General features: G+C 33.9%; 1 protein-coding gene across 7 annotated transcripts in view; it reads left to right on the plus strand.

The window, feature by feature from the left end:
* DYNC2H1 (dynein cytoplasmic 2 heavy chain 1) overlaps positions 1–19,165 on the plus strand; it is a 349,828-nt gene that overhangs the window by 3,668 nt on the left and 326,995 nt on the right. For all 7 annotated transcript variants that reach the window (XM_050758863.1, XM_050758858.1, XM_050758861.1 and 4 more), the window contains exons 2-14: positions 483–653; positions 1,048–1,183; positions 2,114–2,232; positions 3,511–3,655; positions 4,409–4,641; positions 7,231–7,365; positions 7,473–7,586; positions 7,703–7,814; positions 8,150–8,274; positions 9,597–9,772; positions 12,089–12,284; positions 15,597–15,692; positions 18,736–18,888. In XM_050758863.1, the coding sequence (XP_050614820.1) occupies positions 483–653; positions 1,048–1,183; positions 2,114–2,232; positions 3,511–3,655; positions 4,409–4,641; positions 7,231–7,365; positions 7,473–7,586; positions 7,703–7,814; positions 8,150–8,274; positions 9,597–9,772; positions 12,089–12,284; positions 15,597–15,692; positions 18,736–18,888 (1,911 nt within the window). The remainder of the gene's footprint in view (positions 1–482; positions 654–1,047; positions 1,184–2,113; positions 2,233–3,510; positions 3,656–4,408; positions 4,642–7,230; positions 7,366–7,472; positions 7,587–7,702; positions 7,815–8,149; positions 8,275–9,596; positions 9,773–12,088; positions 12,285–15,596; positions 15,693–18,735; positions 18,889–19,165) is intronic.

Raw genomic sequence — 19,165 nt, forward strand, 5'->3', positions numbered from 1 at the left:
TCATTTTGGTGGTTTTGAGTGCCTGTATACTTTTAAAAGCACCTTTTAAAATGCTTTTTCTAGGTAAGGGGGTAATTAACATTTTGTTATAGACTTTCTGGGTTACTAGAGAAGTACACTATTCATTGTGTACCTGGAGCATACAGCTTTCATCTGTACTATTACTGATTCTGGCTGGAATGGAATCTGGCTGGAATGGAATCTTGCTGGAATGGAATCTGACTGGAATGGAATAGTTAGCTGTCAATAATGTATATATTGTTTTATGTTTATAAATAATTTATGATCGAACGTAAGTGGGAATAGGTTTTTAAACTGAAGTATTCTTAAGGAGAGAAGAGATAAAATTGGTTTTAATGTATTTATTTTTAAAGTAACTATTTTTTTCCAAGAGGTATAATTATAGTGATACAACTTTGTATACATTTTTTTCAAATATTAAATTTTATGCCAATAACATTAAAAATCATTTGTCACTTTAGATTGAGTTTGGTGACACCAAAGATAAAGTGCTGGTGTTTTTCAAGCTGCGACCTGAAGTAATTACCGATGAGAATCTACATGATAACATTCTTGTTTCATCTATGTTAGAGTCCCCTATTAGTTCTCTTTACCAAGCAGTACGGCAAGTATTCGCACCAATGTTGTTAAAGGTGAGAAAAGTAGCTGTCATTTTTTTTTTAACTGAGGTATTTGGAGAAATGTTTTCATATAAACATAAATATCTATTTTTACTGTTAATGTTATTAGTGTTTCAATTTTAATTAAAATTTCCTAACTTTTTTTAAACTTAAATTTTAATGTAAGTTGTGGTAAAAAATAGAGAAATTGGAGAAAGGTATAAAATGCAATCCACATCAACTCTTAACATTTCTACATTAGATGCTTTTCATAGTTTTAACTGTTGAGAGGACTTTTTATTCTTCTTATGAAGTGGAGGTAGTGGCAGGCTTTAAGAAAAATGGGTTTTTGGACAGTGTTTTGGGAAGCCAATTTGATTAGCAAAATTTTGATCAATCTTGGTTGCTCTTGTCTGTTTTTATTTAGGATCAGGAATGGAGCAGAAATTTTGATCCCAAACTTCAGAATCTTTTGAGTGAACTAGAAGCTGGGTTGGGTATAGTTCTACGAAGATCAGACACTAACTTAACAAAATTGAAATTTAAGGAAGATGACACACGAGGTATTCACCATAGCTTAATAAAAGAAAGTACAAAATGATTGTCTCATTAGTACATTAGTAAATGAACATATTTCTTTATAGATTTCTTCAAATACTTTTGGAATTTCTCTAAGCATTGGTTTAAAAAAAAAAGAGTAGATTTATGTGGATGTGGAGAAGAGGAAAATATAATTGTTAATAATGTGCAATCTAGCTTGAGCCTCCAGAGTAGCTAGAATTACACGTGCATACCACTATCCACTGGCTAATTTTATTTTAGTTCTTGTAGAGATGGGGTCTTGGTCTGTTGCCCAGGCTGGTGTCAAACTGCTGGCCTCAAGGGATCCTCACTACTAGGCCTCCCAAAGTGCCAAGGCAGTAGTTATGTTCTATAAAGTCACTGTAAACACTGAGTTAGTGAATATTGAACCTTTGTTTCTAGGAGCAGTACAGGGTGAGATTCCTTTGAGCCCCTGGTCACAACATCTCATCAACTGATCAATACATAACCTTATTTTTTTTTTTTCTCTTTAAAGACACTTTAATTCATATATATTGTTGATTCATTAACATTGACTTCATGGCTAACAGCACTGTAACTCACGCCTGAATGAAGCTTAACTAACATATATTTTTTCTGTAAGGCACATTACAATCTTCTTGTGATTTGGAACACTAGACAGCAATTTAGCACTTTTTTTGGGGGCCATTTTAAACTGAATCACTAACAAAAAGAACACAGATCTGAAAAATATGGCACTAAGTAGACTGCAGGAAGGACACTTGTTTATAGTATGAAATAGGAAACAATAAGGAAGTGTCACCTGTTTGACCTCAGCTAGGAGCATATGTGTTAGATGACTCAAATATTTTGCTGCTGTGCTGTTTTGTATTCATTTTTTTTTCTCTGATATTCTATACCATTTTTTTTCCCCCTCTTGACTTTTACAGGTATCCTTACACCAAGTGATGAATTCCAGTTTTGGATAGAACAAGCTCACCGTGGAAATAAACAGATTAGTAAAGAAAGAGCCAATTATTTTAAAGAATTATTTGAAACAATTGCAAGAGTATGTGATTCATACATGGTTATATATTGGGCTTCTTATAAAAGTACTTTAGGATTCAATTTTTACAGCCTCTCCTCTGTTTTAAAATCTACTTGATGATTGTGAACAAAATAGATTATATGTAGAAAAGTTTAAGTTGTATATGTAAAATGAATTGAGAAATCCAAAACTTAGTTAAATTCTAATCTCTATAAAATCTTTTTCTCAATAACGAAATTATGCCTGGGTATGGTAGCTCCCACCTGTAATCCCAGCACTTTGGGAAGCTGAGGTGGGTGGATCACTTGAGGTCAGGAGTTCGAGACCAGCCTGGCCAACACAGTGAAATCCCGTCTCTACTAAAAATACAAAAATTAGCCGGGAGTGGTGGTGAGCGCCTGTAATCCCAGCTACTCGGGAGGCTGAGGCAGGATAATCGCCTGAACCTGGGAGGTAGAGGTTGCAGTGAGCGGAGATTGTGCCATTGCACTCCAGCCTGGACGACAGTGTGAGACTCCATCTCAAAAAAACCCAAAAAGCAAAAAAACCCCAAAATTACTTTTCTGCAGGTACATAGTGAAAAACAAATATAACAGGTTTATCCATGTACAGGTAACATGTTCTTTTGAATGGGTGTTCACTTTGTTCAAATTAGCATTTTGAAGTAATCTGAAATATAAAAAAATCTTAGTTTTATGCTTATTTAATTGATTATTCCTTTATGTGTCTACATTGAAATTGAGTAACCATTTTAAGTATGAACATAAAAAGTCTATCCTTATCAAAACAAATATATATTAATTTCCTCTCCTTTCCACTGTTATTTCAATAATATTTTAATAGAGTGTTTTAAATGGTTTTAAGCTTTTTTGGATAACAGTGATGAAAATAGCATGATAAATCTTGACTGTGGTTGTGTGATTAAACATAATATTGTGAATTAATAATGAATGAATAAAGACATGTGAACTACAGTGGGTAGTGCATATGTGGAGTTGAGATCACCTTTATTGGGTAACTTTTAAAAAATCAAAATTTAAAGAAAATTAGGCCAATTATGTACATGAATGAGTAGACTTTTTACAATTTTTATATTTTGTCTTTTCATGACATTTATGTTTGGGGGGAATTATAGGGTATTTGCATATAGAAGTAGTTATCAGCTGTTAGAAAAAGGAGGAGAAAATAATATGGCAAATGTTAGACTTGTGGCAGTTGAAAAGGCCTGGGAACATTTTGATTATATTACCCAAGGTACAAATATAATTATGTTTAAAAATTAGTGCATTTTTATTCTAGGAGTTTTATAACTTGGACAGTCTATCCTTACTAGAAGTTGTCGACTTGGTGGAGACTACTCAGGATGTTGTAGATGATGTGTGGAGACAAACAGAACATGATCATTATCCTGAGTCACGAATGTTGCATCTCTTAGACATCATAGGTACTAGTAAAAAAACGAACTTTTGGAATTTCGAAAACCTGTCTTATTTTGTTTTCTCTTTGTCATTTAAGTCCTTACTTAAAATGCTCCTTTATGTAATACTGTAATTGAGAGTAAGTCTTAAAGCAAATAATGTAGAATTATTTAAATAGCTATTTGTATATAGTTGGGTAGTATAAATCATGTGTCAAATTCTTTGAACCATTAATATAACCAAATTTATATAGATTTTTAGTATCTATGCATATATTTAGGCTACTTTGAAATAAACTGAAAAATAAAGTATATAGGCTTATTTGTTAATATTAAATATTTTGACCTTGAAAATACCCTTGCCATTATTTTCATAAGGAAATATCAGATAAGTACATAAAGTTATATGTACAGATATATTTATTGCAGCATTGTTTGTGGTAAGCAGAAGTAAATAGCAATTAAGGATTATTTACAAAATGCAGTATCCATACAGTAGGCTCTGCAGCCTCGAGGAAATTGTATATATATTTCTATACCTAAAAGGTATAATGGTATATTGAAAATTGAAAGATGCAAAAATGCAAAGCAATATGTGTGTGTGATTTTAAAAATATTTGTGACTGAGAGTGGTAGTCTAAGGGTGTGCGTGTGATATTTCATAGATCCTTAGTTTGTTAATTTGTATATTTTTAAAATATTGTCATAAGCATGTATTTTATAATTATTCTGTAAAAATACATTTATTTCCATTAAACTCTTTGCTTTCTGTTTTATTAGGTGGTTCATTTGGAAGGTTTGTTCAGAAAAAGTTGGGAACTTTGAACCTATGGGAAGATCCTTATTATCTTGTGAAAGAAAGTCTGAAAGCTGGTATTTCAATTTGTGAACAGTGGGTGATAGTCTGTAATCATCTAACAGGTCAGGTGTGGCAGCGCTATGTTCCTCATCCGTGGAAAAATGAAAAATATTTTCCAGAAACACTTGACAAACTTGGCAAACGCCTTGAAGAGGTATCACTTTGATTATCTAGATCTTTGTCTTTAAATGTAAAGTATGTCTGTACTTATTTGTACATGTATTTTATAATCAATAAGCCCTATACATCTGCTGGAAATTAGTCTTGTGAAAGAATAGGAATTAAAGTTCTTGTTGGGGCCAATTTCCACATCCTTTCTTTTTATTTGGTATGAGACTGGTCAACTTGATAGTTGTGAGCTTATATTTTGTTCTTTATTGTAAAAAGATAATCAGCCCACTTGACCATGTATGGAAGCTTTCAGGGCATCTTTTGGCTATTGCAATTGTTTTTAAGTTGGGACAACTTTTTAAGTGGTATTCAGTGGAAATATTTGAAACAATTGCTTAATTTACACAAGTTATGACTTTCAGTAAAGAACATATATTTAGCTTACAGGGAAAGGCAAAATGAGATTACTTAAAGATTGCAAAACTGACCATTCCTGCCTTGCTTAGAACAACTATAGTTCTTTATTGGAGACTTTTTTTTAAAAAAAAACCCAACTTTTTAAAGATGAAATATTTCAAACGTATTAAAAAGTGAAACAGTATAATGACTGTCCATGTATCCACCATTCAATTTTAATAGTCATTGACATTATTCAGTTCTTGTCTCATCTTTGTTTTTCCCTGCCTTTCCCCTAACCTTTTTTTTTTACTGGGAATATTTTTAAAGCAAAGATATTATATACTTCCACCCTTAAAACATAACCACAATGCCATTATCACAGCCAACAAAATGACAATAATTTCTTAGTATGTTTTTATATCTAGCCAGCATGTATTTATCCTGATTTTCTCAGAAATTTGTAAATAGTTGGTTTACTTGAATGAGGTTGCAAACAAGGTGCACCCATTGTATTTGGTTGATAGGTCTCCTGAGACATTTTTAATTTAATAGTTTCCCCCCTTTTATGCCATATAGCGTTTCTCACCTTGCTATATCAGGATGTATGTGGTATCAGGTTTTCCCATTTTTAGTGACATGAAGTTTGATCTGTGAGGGTTCGGGTATGATCAGTCTGATGAATTCATTATAATGCTTTCCAACTTTTAAAAAAATGCTTTTAGCAGTCATTAATCATGAAGAGTTACAAAATGGTGATTTTCTCATTCTGGTGTTCTTTCTGCTTTTATTAGTCATGACTTTTCTATAAGAAGAATTTTTTCTTCAACTTTTTAGTTACTTTGAAATATCGTTTGCATAGAAATGGCAGTATAGATAATTGCTTATTTCTTTTGATCACTTTTTAGAACAATGAACATTAAGTAGATTAGTGTCATAGTAAGTTCCATTGGTAACCAATGAAATGTTTTTTGATAGTGTCATTATGAACCCATGAATTTTTTTATTTTATGTGTTTCAGTCCATTCTGCTGATTATTATTATTATTATACTCAAATTGTTCAGTTTTTGGGCAGAGAGTGTCCCTTCAAGTTGCCTCTTATGCCATTTTGATATGACTTCAGTGTTTCTTTCTTTCCATTTTTTTTGAGATGGAGTCTTGCTATGTTGCCCAGGTTAGAGTACAATGAGGTGATCTTGGCTCACTGCAATCTCTGCCTCCCAGGATCAAGCAGTTCTCCTGTCTCAGCCTCCTGAGTAGCTGGGACTACAGGTGCATGCCACCACACCTGGCTAATTTTTGTATTTTTAGTAGAGATGGAGTTTCGCCATGTTGGCCAGGCTGGTCTTGAACTCCTGACCTCAGGTCATCCGCCCACCTCGGCCTCTCAAGTGCTGTGATTACAGGCGTGAGCCACCACACCTGGCCAACTTCAGTATTTCTCTGATAGCTTTCAAGCCCCCAAAAGTGTTCCAGTCCAGCCCATGTTGTACATTTTATATCTCATACCTGGAATTAGTAATTTTTTTCAAGGAGCCTGATTCTTTTTTGGGGATATTTAACAACAATCTGTAGGGGAAGTGCTGTTACTTACTTATCAATGCTGTTAGGCATTCTCAGTAGACAAAACTGCTAATAGGTAAATTTTTAGCAAGAGAAAAATAAATCATGAGTTTATACTGAGATTTACAACTCAAATAGAAGGAATTGTTTTCACTTAACCTTTTTGATTACCTTTTGATTGTTGGTGGAAATTTTTAGCTCAAAATACAGTATGTGTTTCCCAGCTGTTTGTAAATAATAAAAAATAGGGCTGTTAACATCTCATTTCATTATTAGAAGTGCAATTTAATGCAGAATAATGAAAATCAGAAGTTATTACTATATTAAGGGTAGGCTCTAAAAATTTACTTAAATGAGCTGTAAATATAGTTTAAACAGTTTTTTAAACTGTGTTAAACTTTAAACATAGTTTAAAATATTTAGGTCTTATATATATTCATGAGATTTGAGCACACTTATTAATGTTAGTGTGATGAAACAGTTATGTTTTTGAGCATCACTTTGTTGTTGTCACCTGTCAGTTCTCTGGATTAGAGTTTCAGTTTTATTTTATTTATTTTTTTTAGTGAACCTAATTTAGAGAAATTCTTGCCCAATATATCTAGATTTTAGACCTATTTATGCAAATGGTTTGATTTAAATGAATTCTGTTTTTTTAATACTTTGTTTTAGGTCTTGGCTGTTAGAACAATTCATGAGAAGCTTCTCTATTTTTTACCTGCCAGTGAAGAGAAAATCATATGCCTCACTCGAGTATTTGAACCTTTTACTGGCCTAAATCCTGTGCAATATAATCCATATACTGAGGTTGTATATATATTTGTTTATGTCTATATAGTTTACTGAATATGTTGTTCTTTTTAAAGACAGATTTAAAAAATACTAAAGTCTAACAATGTTGTTAATGTGTGTAGCCCTTGTGGAAAGCTGCAGTGTCTCAATATGAAAAGATTATTGCACCTGCGGAACAAAAAATAGCAGGAAAATTGAAAAGTTATATTTCAGAAATTCAAGACAGTCCACAGCAGGTAAAACATTGAGATATTTCACTTTTAATATTTCTCTTAAGCTATTTAGGATATATATATATATTTACTGAGTTGATCTGTTAGGTTGAATGTATACTTATTTTATTTTATATTAGCTTCTTCAAGCATTCTTGAAATATAAAGAGTTGGTAAAGCGTCCAACTATAAGCAAAGAATTGATATTAGAAAGAGAAACTTTACTGGCAAGACTTGTGGACTCAATTAAAGGTAAAAGTTTGTAAGATTATAGTGTTTGCTTGAGAGAATAATTTTGTGTATTACTTTTTTCTTTGTTGCATACCATTTAGGATTAAAGATACATTTTTCTGACATTTTCATGTGGAAGATTAATTTACTTATTCTGTTATAAATGACAGTTTTTTTGCATTAACAAGTTATTATCTTTCTCTGTTTCATTTGATACGTGGTGCAGTCCTTGGGGGGTAAGGACCAACTCATTATTTTTCTATCTATAGCATTTGACATAGTGCTTGGTACATGGAAGTTATTTAGGAAATCTTTGATAATTCTTTGTAATCATTTATTTGATTTAAATTTTATAGATTTTCGATCAGACTTTGAGACTCGGTGCCGAGGAATTCCTGGTGATGCATCTGGACCACTTTCTGGCAAAAATCTTTCAGAAGTTGTCAACAACATAGTTTGGGTTCGCCAGTTGGAATTGAAGGTATTTATTTTAATAAAAAGATGAAGAGTACTAATTATAAAATCTGCTAAATTAAGGCATGTAGAAGGTACTCTAGAGTTGTAGTAAATCTATTCTCTGTTTTCCTCGGCACAGCCATCTAATTTTCATACAAAATGCCGAACACTGAAGAAGTATGCGGAGAAGTTTTAATGGTTCTATTCCTTTTTTCCATAGAGATAGTACATCATTTATTCCAATTGCAGTTGTTCCAAAGAAATACCTGTATTCAGGAGGAAAGCATCCTTTACACTGAGTAAAAAAAAGAAAAATCATTGTTTACAAAAATGAGCTGGATGTGGTGGTGCCCGTCTGTAGTCCCAGCTACTCAGGAGACTGAGGTGGGAGGATCACCTGAGCCTGGGCTATTGAGGCTGCAGTGAGCCATAATTGTGCCACAGCACTCCATGGTGGATGACAGAAAGAGATGCTATCTCAAAAAAAAAATTATTGTAAAATTTTAGTAGTTGCAAAGTCTTACCTGCAAGTATGTTTATGTAACTAAATCACTTTAGGTTGAAAGGAAGTTAAAGGAAAGGTAAAAGGTATGGTCTAAGGTAGTGACAGCAATTTATAGATTTAAACGATTATTATTTTAATACTATTAAAATTGACCTAAGACTCTTATGGACTTACTAACTAGTATGTGGTCCAGTGTCTTGCATTAGACTGGTGCAATAAATGTTAATTGATTATAGTCTGTGAGTAAGAGCAAGACCTCATGGAATATTACAAAAGCCAGCATATTCGACATTTCTGCTTATTCAGGTTTGTATTTTTGATGTTTTATTTTCTGATATATTCTGCCTAATGATTCTGTCAGTCAGTTTTCCAGGGTGCTGTAATGTTCTCCGAACAGTTGTGGAAGAAAGGCATTTATGTCTCTTAATTGACATTCCCATTGGCCTAATTACCATTTGAGCTGTTAATCGGAGCATGTTGCTAAGGGCTGAAATTATTACTGAACATGTTTAGGAGTAATGCTGAAGTTCCCAGAGTTTCCTCTGAAAAATCACTGGGGCACAGATATTTTGAGGGCTGACTTTCCCTTTACCCTCCATTTTATTCTTGGAGTTATGCTTTGTATGGGTTATCCTGTTGTGTTTGCTGTTCTGCGGCTGTGTAATTCAGAAGCAAAGTAGGGTTGATATTTTTATATTCTTTGGTAAATCTTCTGTTTCACTATTTGTAGATGAAAAGGGAAATAATTTCTGAATCACAAATCAGAGAAGGGGACTCCTTACTTTATGCTAATTTTTTGGAATTTAAATAATGCACACATCTTTGTAATCTGACTTTTTAAGGTCGATGATACTATCAAGATTGCAGAGGCTCTTTTATCTGACTTGTCAGGATTTCGATGTTTCCATCGAAATGCTGAAGATCTCTTAGACCAGCTTAAACTATATGAACAAGAACAGTTTGATGATTGGTCCAGGGATATTCAATCAGGTTTATCTGATTCCAGATCTGGTTTGTGGTAAGTATAGATGTATTAAACTGTAAAATCCAAAACCATATGTTATTAATTCAAATACCCAGATGGAATTAATTATCTTTTTCCTTTTTCCAAACTTGCTACTCCTCTTCTAATCTTTTTTTTTTGTTTTGGATCATCAACTTTTAATTCATTAAGGCTGGAAACTTTGATAATTTAGTTAACTGCCTCCCTCTTGTTTCTCTTGTCTGTTCCCCAGAATTAGGGATTCCCATTTTAGAATTAGCCCTTCCCTCATGCTTTTTTGTTATTGGTATTTATATATGTTTTTCTACCTTTTTACATTAATATTATACACACACACATACACTTTAAACAATGTTGCAGTTTTGTAAAATTGTATTATTTTTAAACTCCTTGAGACAGGGAGTATTTCTTCATGGTGCCCCCACATAATAAGGCTTTGGTAAATATTTATTGAGCTATATTGAATGTATTAATGAGTTAACCTTATTAATTCTAATGGGGATTTAAAATGGATAGTTTAAAAAAGTCAGTTTCTTTGTACCTCAGGTCCACTGTCTCCAGCATATTATTGTGGTTATTTTTAGAAACTCGTCATGTCTTTTTAAAAGTAACTTTGTCCATAAATGAAGTTTTCATTTTCCCTATACTGCTACAAAGGATAATTAGGCCAAAAATAGTACCTCTTAAATTGAATAATTCTTTTAAAGTCTAGAATTCTGGCTCTGGAGAGAAAATAGAGGAAACTGAAGGGTGTTAGGGCATAATGATTATAATTTTATGCCATTTAGTTCTTTCTCCTTCTACTTTGAGCCTAAAACATGAGAGATACTCCAAACAAGAAAAACAAAAAACAAACAAACAAAAACCACAGTGCTTTAGTCAGCTAATTTTGGAAAATTTGCATACTTCATCATTAGAGCTTCAGCGGAGGTCCACTAGCATGGTAGCATACCAATGGTCTGAGATCTGCTGTTAATAAGTTTGTTTAACTTTGTTCCTTCCACACAGCGTTTCTCATTTGGTTTTGAAACCCCCCTCCTCCTGCCTTTGTTTTTTCTTTTTTAGACCTATTTGTTGTCCCATAGAATCATCAATCTGTTTTTGGAAATATTTTGGGAAATGCTGGTATATACAAACTAACTTTGAAGATCAATCCTGAATAAAGGCAAAAAGAGTCACCATAATAGTTTACTGGCATGCTTTATGTGTATATAGGAAAATTTGGGCTAAATCATCATTTTAAGCCATTTTAAAGTATTCTACTTTTTATTATATTTTGTTTTATATGCTATTAAATAAGCTGAATACTTTTGTTCTTTGTTTTTGAGTAGGTTACCTTCTAATACCTGCAATTTTTCTTAATTGTGGGGGTGTTTTGAAATAATGAGGCTGGGTGTGATGGCTCATGCCTGTAATCCCAGTACTTTGGGAGGCCGAGGTGGGAGGATCACTTAAACCCAGCAGTTTGAGGCCAGCCTGAGCAACATGGCGAAATCCTGTCTCTACAAAAGACAAAAAAAATTAGCTGAACATGGTGACTTGCCTGTTGTCCCAGTTACTTAAGAGACTGAGATGGGAGGAATCTTTGAGCTCAGGGAGTTCAAGGCTGTGGTGAGCCATGATTGCTTTACTGCATTCCAGACTGGGTGTTGGAGCAAGACCCTGTCTCAAAAAAAAAAAAAAAAAAAAAAGAAAAGAAAAAAAGAAAGAGGCATTATATAAACCTAATCCTAAAGGAAGGTGATGAAAGCATAATACCTGTTGCTGGACTTAGTTCAGCATTTTTGCAATCCATTCTGATTTGAGCTCCCCAAAGTAACATTTGCTATTATAGCCTTTACAAGAAACACACAAAAAGGACAATTACTAGAGAGTGAAACAAAGGGTAGAAGAATGAAACATTTTAATATCTCTACTCCTACAATTTTGATATTATTTATCTTTTAATAAAAGTACTAAAGACACAAGTTATGCTGATTTTTTAAAACAATCGAAGGTATCTTTAGAAAATGAATCAAAATTTTTTCTTTATCATGGGTATGATGTCAATTTTGAGTTTTAGCTGAAACATTAAGAAATCGATTTTTCTTACTTTAAAACTGCTTGGTTGAAATATTAATGTGATGATATATTTTGGATATTGCAGTTGTTTCCAAAATCTGACTTGTGAAATAATGTATAGAAAAAACCCACATCTTAAAAGCTATAATAAAATTTTTTTTTAACTTTGAGCTAATATTAGATGTACAGAAAAGTTGTAAAAACTATTGTGTTTATTAGTCAAAACAGTGAGAACATGAAACTTAACAGGTTATTTATTTTGTTTTGTAGTATTGAGGCTAGTAGTCGAATTATGGAATTGGATTCTAATGATGGATCACTAAAAGTGCATTATTCAGATCGTCTGGTGATTCTTCTGAGAGAAGTTCGTCAGCTCTCTGCACTTGGCTTTGTTATTCCTGCCAAAATACAGCAAGTTGCAAACATTGCGCAGAAATTCTGCAAGCAAGCAATTATTCTTAAACAAGTATGAAATTATATTTTTTGAATACCTACCTATTTGGAGTTCATTACATTAGACTGGAATATGCTAAAGTCTTTTTCTTTTTTTAAAGGCTAATAGAATAGCACTGCCAGCTGTGAAATTATGGTTTACTAAATGAGTCTGTTACAAAACTTGCTTTGTAACCTATAAGGAATTTATTAAATTGTTATTGTTTATTGCTTTTCACTCTAAAAAGCATTTGAAAAATAGTATGTTAGTCTTCCTTCTTTTGTTTCATGTTACTTGCATAGGTTTTAAAGGACCTTCTAATTAAGGAGTCCTCTGCCTGCCTTCTAGGGGCAGAGTCATAAAGAATTATCAGGTTGATGAATGGTTTCTGTTTCTAGTCATTTTCTCAGTGACATCGCCATCATGTCACTTGCCTAAAAATCAACTATTATCGGCTCACGGTGTATCTCCATAACATGGCATACAAGGCCCTTCTTAATCATGACCCTACTAAACTGACTGGTTTTGGCCTTCACTACCTATGCACTTCCCTGTCATACTGTACCCTATGCTTCAGTAATATAAACCTTTGCTTTTATCTGAACATATCTCCATGCATTTAAATCTGTTCTCTGATTGGAAAACTCAGTGTGATTGTTTAATTTCCAATTCACAAGTCACTTTCTCTGTTGTGTCTTTCTTTAGTTGATTTTTATTCTTTGGGCAGTGTGAAAATTACTATTATAATACTTCTCATATTGTATCTGATTTTTTTTCATCTTTTCTTTGACTTTATTATTGTATTTTAGATGGCAGGAACAGTATCTTGTATATTTGGTCTTTCATTTATTCTTTTACTCAACAAAGATTCATTGAGGATCTACCCTGTCATGCATAGTGTAGTGAGGATACAAAAATGAATACATTACTGTCATAGTCAGGCACGGAATTTCTTAGCCTCTTTACTTTTGATAGTTTGGATCAATTCTTTTTTTAGGGGGCTGTGCTTTGCTTTGTATGCTTTTTATTGGCATTCTTGTCCTGTACCTAGTATATCCAATAGCATCTGCTTAGTGCTGCCAATCAAAAATATCTCTTAACATTGCCAAATGTTCCCCTGAGGTATACTCTGCTTTGGTTGAGAATCACTGGTCTAGTGGGAGAGAGCAAACTAAACATCGAGTGCTCATTAAATATCAGGCCTTGTGGTAGATGCTTTAATTATGTTATTTTTAGTTAATTCCCCATTGTACCACTGATCTAATTGGGGATCAGATGTTTAACAAAGTTTTCCCAGTGCCACATAGAGAGTAAGTTATGAAGCTGGGATTTGATATCAAGTTTCTCTGACTCTAGAGCCCATATTTGTTTCATTTCAATATAGTGATGGACAAGTAGATCAATATTTAATGTATTATAAGTACTATATTACAGATGTTCAGGAAGTCTTGTGAAAGCATAGAGGCAGGGAGTTTCAATTCTTTTCCTATGTAGGGATAGAAGTAGTAGCAGGTAAGTCTTTTCAGAGGAATGATTGATGTGAGTCTGGAAGAGTGTACATACATTTTTCTCAAGTACACAGAGGATTGGGTGATCATTTCAGTCGGAGCGACTCCTTAAAAGCAGAGAGGCTTACTTACTTTAATACGGTAAGTATTTAGTCTTACACAATACGAGCTCAAAAAATGAATGGTAATAGGTATTTGTACTTACCCTGGAAGAACACCTGGGAAAATCTATTTATATATTCCTTTATTTCTGAGCAGATATTTAGCTGGAATAGGGTGTATAAAGTAGAATGTTGGATAGATAGCAGTATGGCCAGATTGTAATAGAATATATACTATTCTATTGCTTCTTGTTTTCCTGATTGTACTTTTTCTGGGCCTATTTTTGTGGTACAGAATAAGTAGAGTGGGTTTTCCCCACCAAATAAAGTATATTTTTATATGTATTAGTGGAAAGAAGAGGATCTCTATAAAATTAGTTAAGACATATTTTTTAAGCATCTACTATGTGCCAAGAATTTTGTGAGGTGCTGGGGACATAAAAATTAACAGTCTCCTTGAACGCCTTAGACTTAAATGCCCAGGGTGTCCACTTGATCTTATTCCCTGAACCTCTCCTTTTTCCACCAACGCAGTTGACAGTGTCCTTCTTTGTCCACCACTGTTCTTTGTAGGATCTCTATTTATTGATTAATTCAACAAGCGTTTATTGAGTGCTTGCTGTTTGCTTGGCTCTGTTCTTAGAGCTGTCATTCCAGTAGGATAGACAGATAACAAACACCTAAATATATAATGCAATGTTAGGCAGTGATAGTGATAAATGCTTTGAAGAAGAATAAAACAATGAAGATATTGTGACAAAGACTGCTATTTTATACTGACTGGTCAGGTTAGGTATGCCTTGATGGAGAGAGAATGTTTGAGAAGAGACATGACATAAAGTAGGCAAAAGAACCATGCAAATGTCTAGAGGAAGACTATTCCAGGGAGAGGGAATGGCAGATGTAGAATTCTAGAAGGAAGCCTCACTTGTTAGGTGAGAATAATAGTAAAGAGGCCAGTTTGGCTCATTCTTTAGTATATTGGGAGACAATTGGAAAGTTTTTAGGTGATAGTTTTGGGATTTTGGGGTTTTATTCTCAAGCGTATTGGGAAGTCATTAGGTTTTGTGTAGGCAAGAGGTATGATATATGTTTAAAAAAGACCACTCTGGCTGCTTTAAATAGACTGTAAGAGGCCATGATTGGAAGCAGAGAGACCAGTTAGGAAGTCTGTTGCGCTGATCTTGCCGAGAGATGGGAGTGTGTGGATTGGGATGCAATTGATGGGGGTTGGGGAAAGTGGTTGGATTCAAGATATATTTTGAGAGTATAGGCAATAGGCTTTTGCTGATGTGGAATATGAGAGAAGCATTAAGGACATCTCGAAGAATTTTTGGTCTGAGACGTGAATAAATTATTGTGGCATATACTGAAAAAAGAAGGAGCGGATTTGGAGAAGTGCAGGAATTAAGAATTTAGTTTTTTAGCACTTAACATGCTTCACTGAGTTCCTTCTTTCCTATGAGATTATGAACTTGTTGATTCCAGGGATAACATTTTGTAATCTATGTTTAATCAGACCTCAGGACATGATTGGCAGATTGTAGGAACTCAACACTTACTTGTTGATTGTGTATATTAATATATGAACAAATGCCCTATTGTAAATGAAAAACCTATTTTCTGTTTAAATTTTAGGATTGAGAAAAGTTAATATTTTCATTCAAACAATTAAAAATCAAGAAAAATTAAAAATGAAGTTATTAATTATTACGAATTGAACTTTTACTTTATAGGTGGCACATTTTTATAATTCTATTGATCAACAAATGATTCAAAGTCAGAGGCCGATGATGTTACAATCTGCCTTAGCATTTGAACAGATAATTAAGGTAAATGAAATTTTGATTTTATTATAATTAGATTTTACATGTGAAGTGTTTAATTCTTAATTTTCTGGTGTTCCCTTCAGCGTAACATAGCAAATGATCTAGATTTTGTTTTGCTTCCAGGGACTTCCTTCACTCTTAACAAGTAAAACTTTTTCTCCAACTGTACATTGAAGCGGTTAGAATATTTAATATATTTTGGTACTGATTTTGATCAATTGCATTGATATAGATAGAATATTATTTGCATGATGTTATATTCATTTATTCTCTGAAGTTTGAGGTCCTTATACACAAGGTTCCTTAGACCTTTTCTACCATCTCCCAATTTTGTAATGTAAGACTTACTTGCTTTTTATTTGTGGTTATTTAAATGTCTATATATAAGAAATTAGGAGGCTGGGCGCAGTGACTGACACCTGTGATCCAAGAACTTTGGGAGGCCAAGGTGGGTGGATCACCTGAGGTTAGGGGTTTGAGTAAAAACAACATGGTGAAACCCCATCTCAACTAAAAATACAAAAAAATTAGCAAGGCGTGGTGGTGGGTGCCTGTAACCCAGCTATTTGGGAGGCTGAGGTGGGCGGATCACCTGAGGTCAGGGGTTTGAGACCAGCCTGGCCAACATGGTAAAACCCATCTCAACTAAAAATATAAAAAAATTAGCCAGGCGTGGTGGTGGGTGCCTGTAATCCCAGCTATTCGGGAGGCTGAGGCGGGTGGATCACCTGAGGTCAGGGGTTTGAGACCAGCCTGGCCAACATGGTGAAACCCGTCTCAACTAAAAAGATAAAAAATTAGCCAGGCATGGTGGTGGGTGCCTGTAATCCCAGCTATTCAGGAGGCTGAGGCAGGAGAATTGCTTGAACCCAGGAGGTAGAGGTTGCAGTGGGTCGAGATCGCACGACTACACTCCAGCCTGGGAGACAGAGTGACTCCGTCTAAAAAAAAAAATCAAAAAAAAAACACAAAAAAATATGATTTAAGAAACTCATGACAAAAAGGATAGCTTATTGTATAGTTATATTTTTTACTTATCCCAATATTCTTTTTTTTTTCTGAAGTTCTGTGCTCCTTTTGGTATTTTTTCTTTCTTTAAAGAACTAACTTCCTTTAGCCATGGTTTAGGATTAGGTGTGCTAGTGACAAATTTGCTTATCTTTCCTTTGTCTGATAATGTTTTCCTGTTTTCCTTTTCACCCATTCCTGAAGGGTATTTTAACTAGATATAAAATGCATATTTGACTTTTTTTTTTTTTTTAGCACTTTAAACATTTTCCACTTCCTGCTGGCATCTGTGATTTCAGCTGACAAACTATTGTCATTCGAATCTGTATTCCTTTCTGACTAATGCATTGTTTCTCTTTGGCTCCTTTCAAGTTTTCAAAGAACCTTTGTCTTTAGTTTTCAGAAGTTTAATTATTGTCTAGGAAAGCATAGAATCCTTTTTTAAGTTTATCCTATTTGGAGTTTACTCAGCTTCTTGAATCTGTAGGTTTACGTCTTTTGCCAAATTTGTTAGGTTTTCAGTTACTGTCTTTTGAATGTATTGTTTTTCTCAGTTTTTCTCTCTTCTTCCTTTTAGGAAGCATGTATATATATACACATATACTGCTTAGAAAGCATGTATGTATATATATAAAATCCTTGGAAGCTAATATATATATTAGCTCTTTTTTCTCAGAGCCTCTGTTCATTTTTCCCTTTATTTTCTCTTTGTTGTTCAAATTAGGTAAATTCTATTGATTTGTTCTCAAATGTACTGATTATATCCTCTGACATCTCCACACTGCTATTGAGCCCATCCAGCCAGTTTTACATTTCTGTTATTGTATTTTTCAGTTCTATATATTCCATCTAGTTTTTTTTATAATTCTATTTTTTTCTTGAGATTTTCTGTTTTTCAGTAGTTTCAAGAGAATTTGTAACTGCCTGTTGAAGCATTTTTATGATGGCTGCCTTAAAATCCTTGTCAGATAATTCTTATATCAGATTCATTTCAGGGTTCACATCTGTTATGTTTTCTCATTCAAGTTCTGATTTTTTTTAGCTCTTGGTAACACAGGTGATTTTCCCTTATATTCTGGTCATTTTGGATATTATGATGCACTGTATAATATTTAATTTTTATATTTTAGAAAGCAGTCTCTTTGCTGAGAGGCTTGGGTGTGTGCGTGTGTTGAGTTTCCTGCTGGGCCCTACAGTATCAAAGTGGAGCATTTGTACACTGATTCATTGCAGATGAGTGGAATGGAAGTTTAGTGCTCCATTTTACTTTACAAGGCACCAACTTGGAGGCACCTTATTGCCTCCAAGCTGGGGTTTAAGCTCAGCTCCCTTCTGGGCCCTGTTGACTTTAGGGAGGAGGAGTCGAGGAGTGGAGGGCAGATTCACACCTTTCTGTTGCTGTGAGTGGGGGTGGGAGCTCAACTCCTTGTTCAGCCTCATGAATATTACCTTGGCAAGGGATTGGAGCACTGCCTGCTTTTGCCAAGTAGGTGATGGAAGATCAACTTTCTACTTAGTCCTACTGAAATGGTAGAAAGGGGTGATTTTCTCTTTGGTGTTAAACTGCAATAGGATGTGTATTGCTAAAAACATTTTGTGTTGTTAGGCTTCTGTTTTCCTACCCCTGTATAGGCTTCTCCTGGAGCTTTTTTTAGTCTGTGCCTGTCAGTGGTTCAAGATTGGAAGCTTCTCCAGTGCCCTGTCCTGGATGTATAGGAGATAATAAGGAAACCCAGGTTTGTCGTGCCTTAATTCCTGAGGTTTCTAGGTTGTCTGCCTTCTTCATTCTTCCTTTCCGTCACCCTATGCGTGTTTGTTGTGTTATGTCTAGGGCTTTTCAGTTGTAAAAGGGAGAAGCTGGAAGAAATGGGCTACTCAATCTTTGCCACTGTCTTATCATTTATAAAATGGAAAATTATTATGTGCTTTCTTTATTGCAGGTCAGAGTTGGGGATAATTGAACTTTTGACATAGAATATTGAAACTTTTGGAAAAAAGAAATACATATGCATACTAAAGGTTATTTATTGTACCATAGAATTCAAAAACAGGAAGTGGAGGGAAATCACAGATTACTTGGGATAATCCTAAAGAATTAGAAGGCTATATCCAAAAACTCCAAAACGCTGCTGAACGGCTTGCCACTGAAAATAGAAAACTGAGAAAATGGCACACTACATTTTGTGAAAAGGTATATTTTGTTTATAAATTTGAATAAACTATGAATGATATTATTTAAAAAGTCATTAAGATACAATTTTTAAAAACTTATTTTGGAATAATTGGAGACTTAAAGTTGCAAAAATAGTACAGAGAAATCACAATTCCCCTTTGCCCAAATTCCCTGTTGTTAACAACTTATATAACCAGAGTAGTTATCAAAACCAGGAAACAGACTGTTTTCAATTTTACAATTTTCCACTAACATTCTTTTCTTTTTTTTTTTTTTTCTAGGATACAATCTAGAA

This window comes from Macaca thibetana, chromosome 14 (genome assembly GCF_024542745.1).
Source record: "Macaca thibetana thibetana isolate TM-01 chromosome 14, ASM2454274v1, whole genome shotgun sequence".
In the NCBI taxonomy this organism is placed as follows: Eukaryota; Metazoa; Chordata; class Mammalia; order Primates; family Cercopithecidae; genus Macaca; species Macaca thibetana.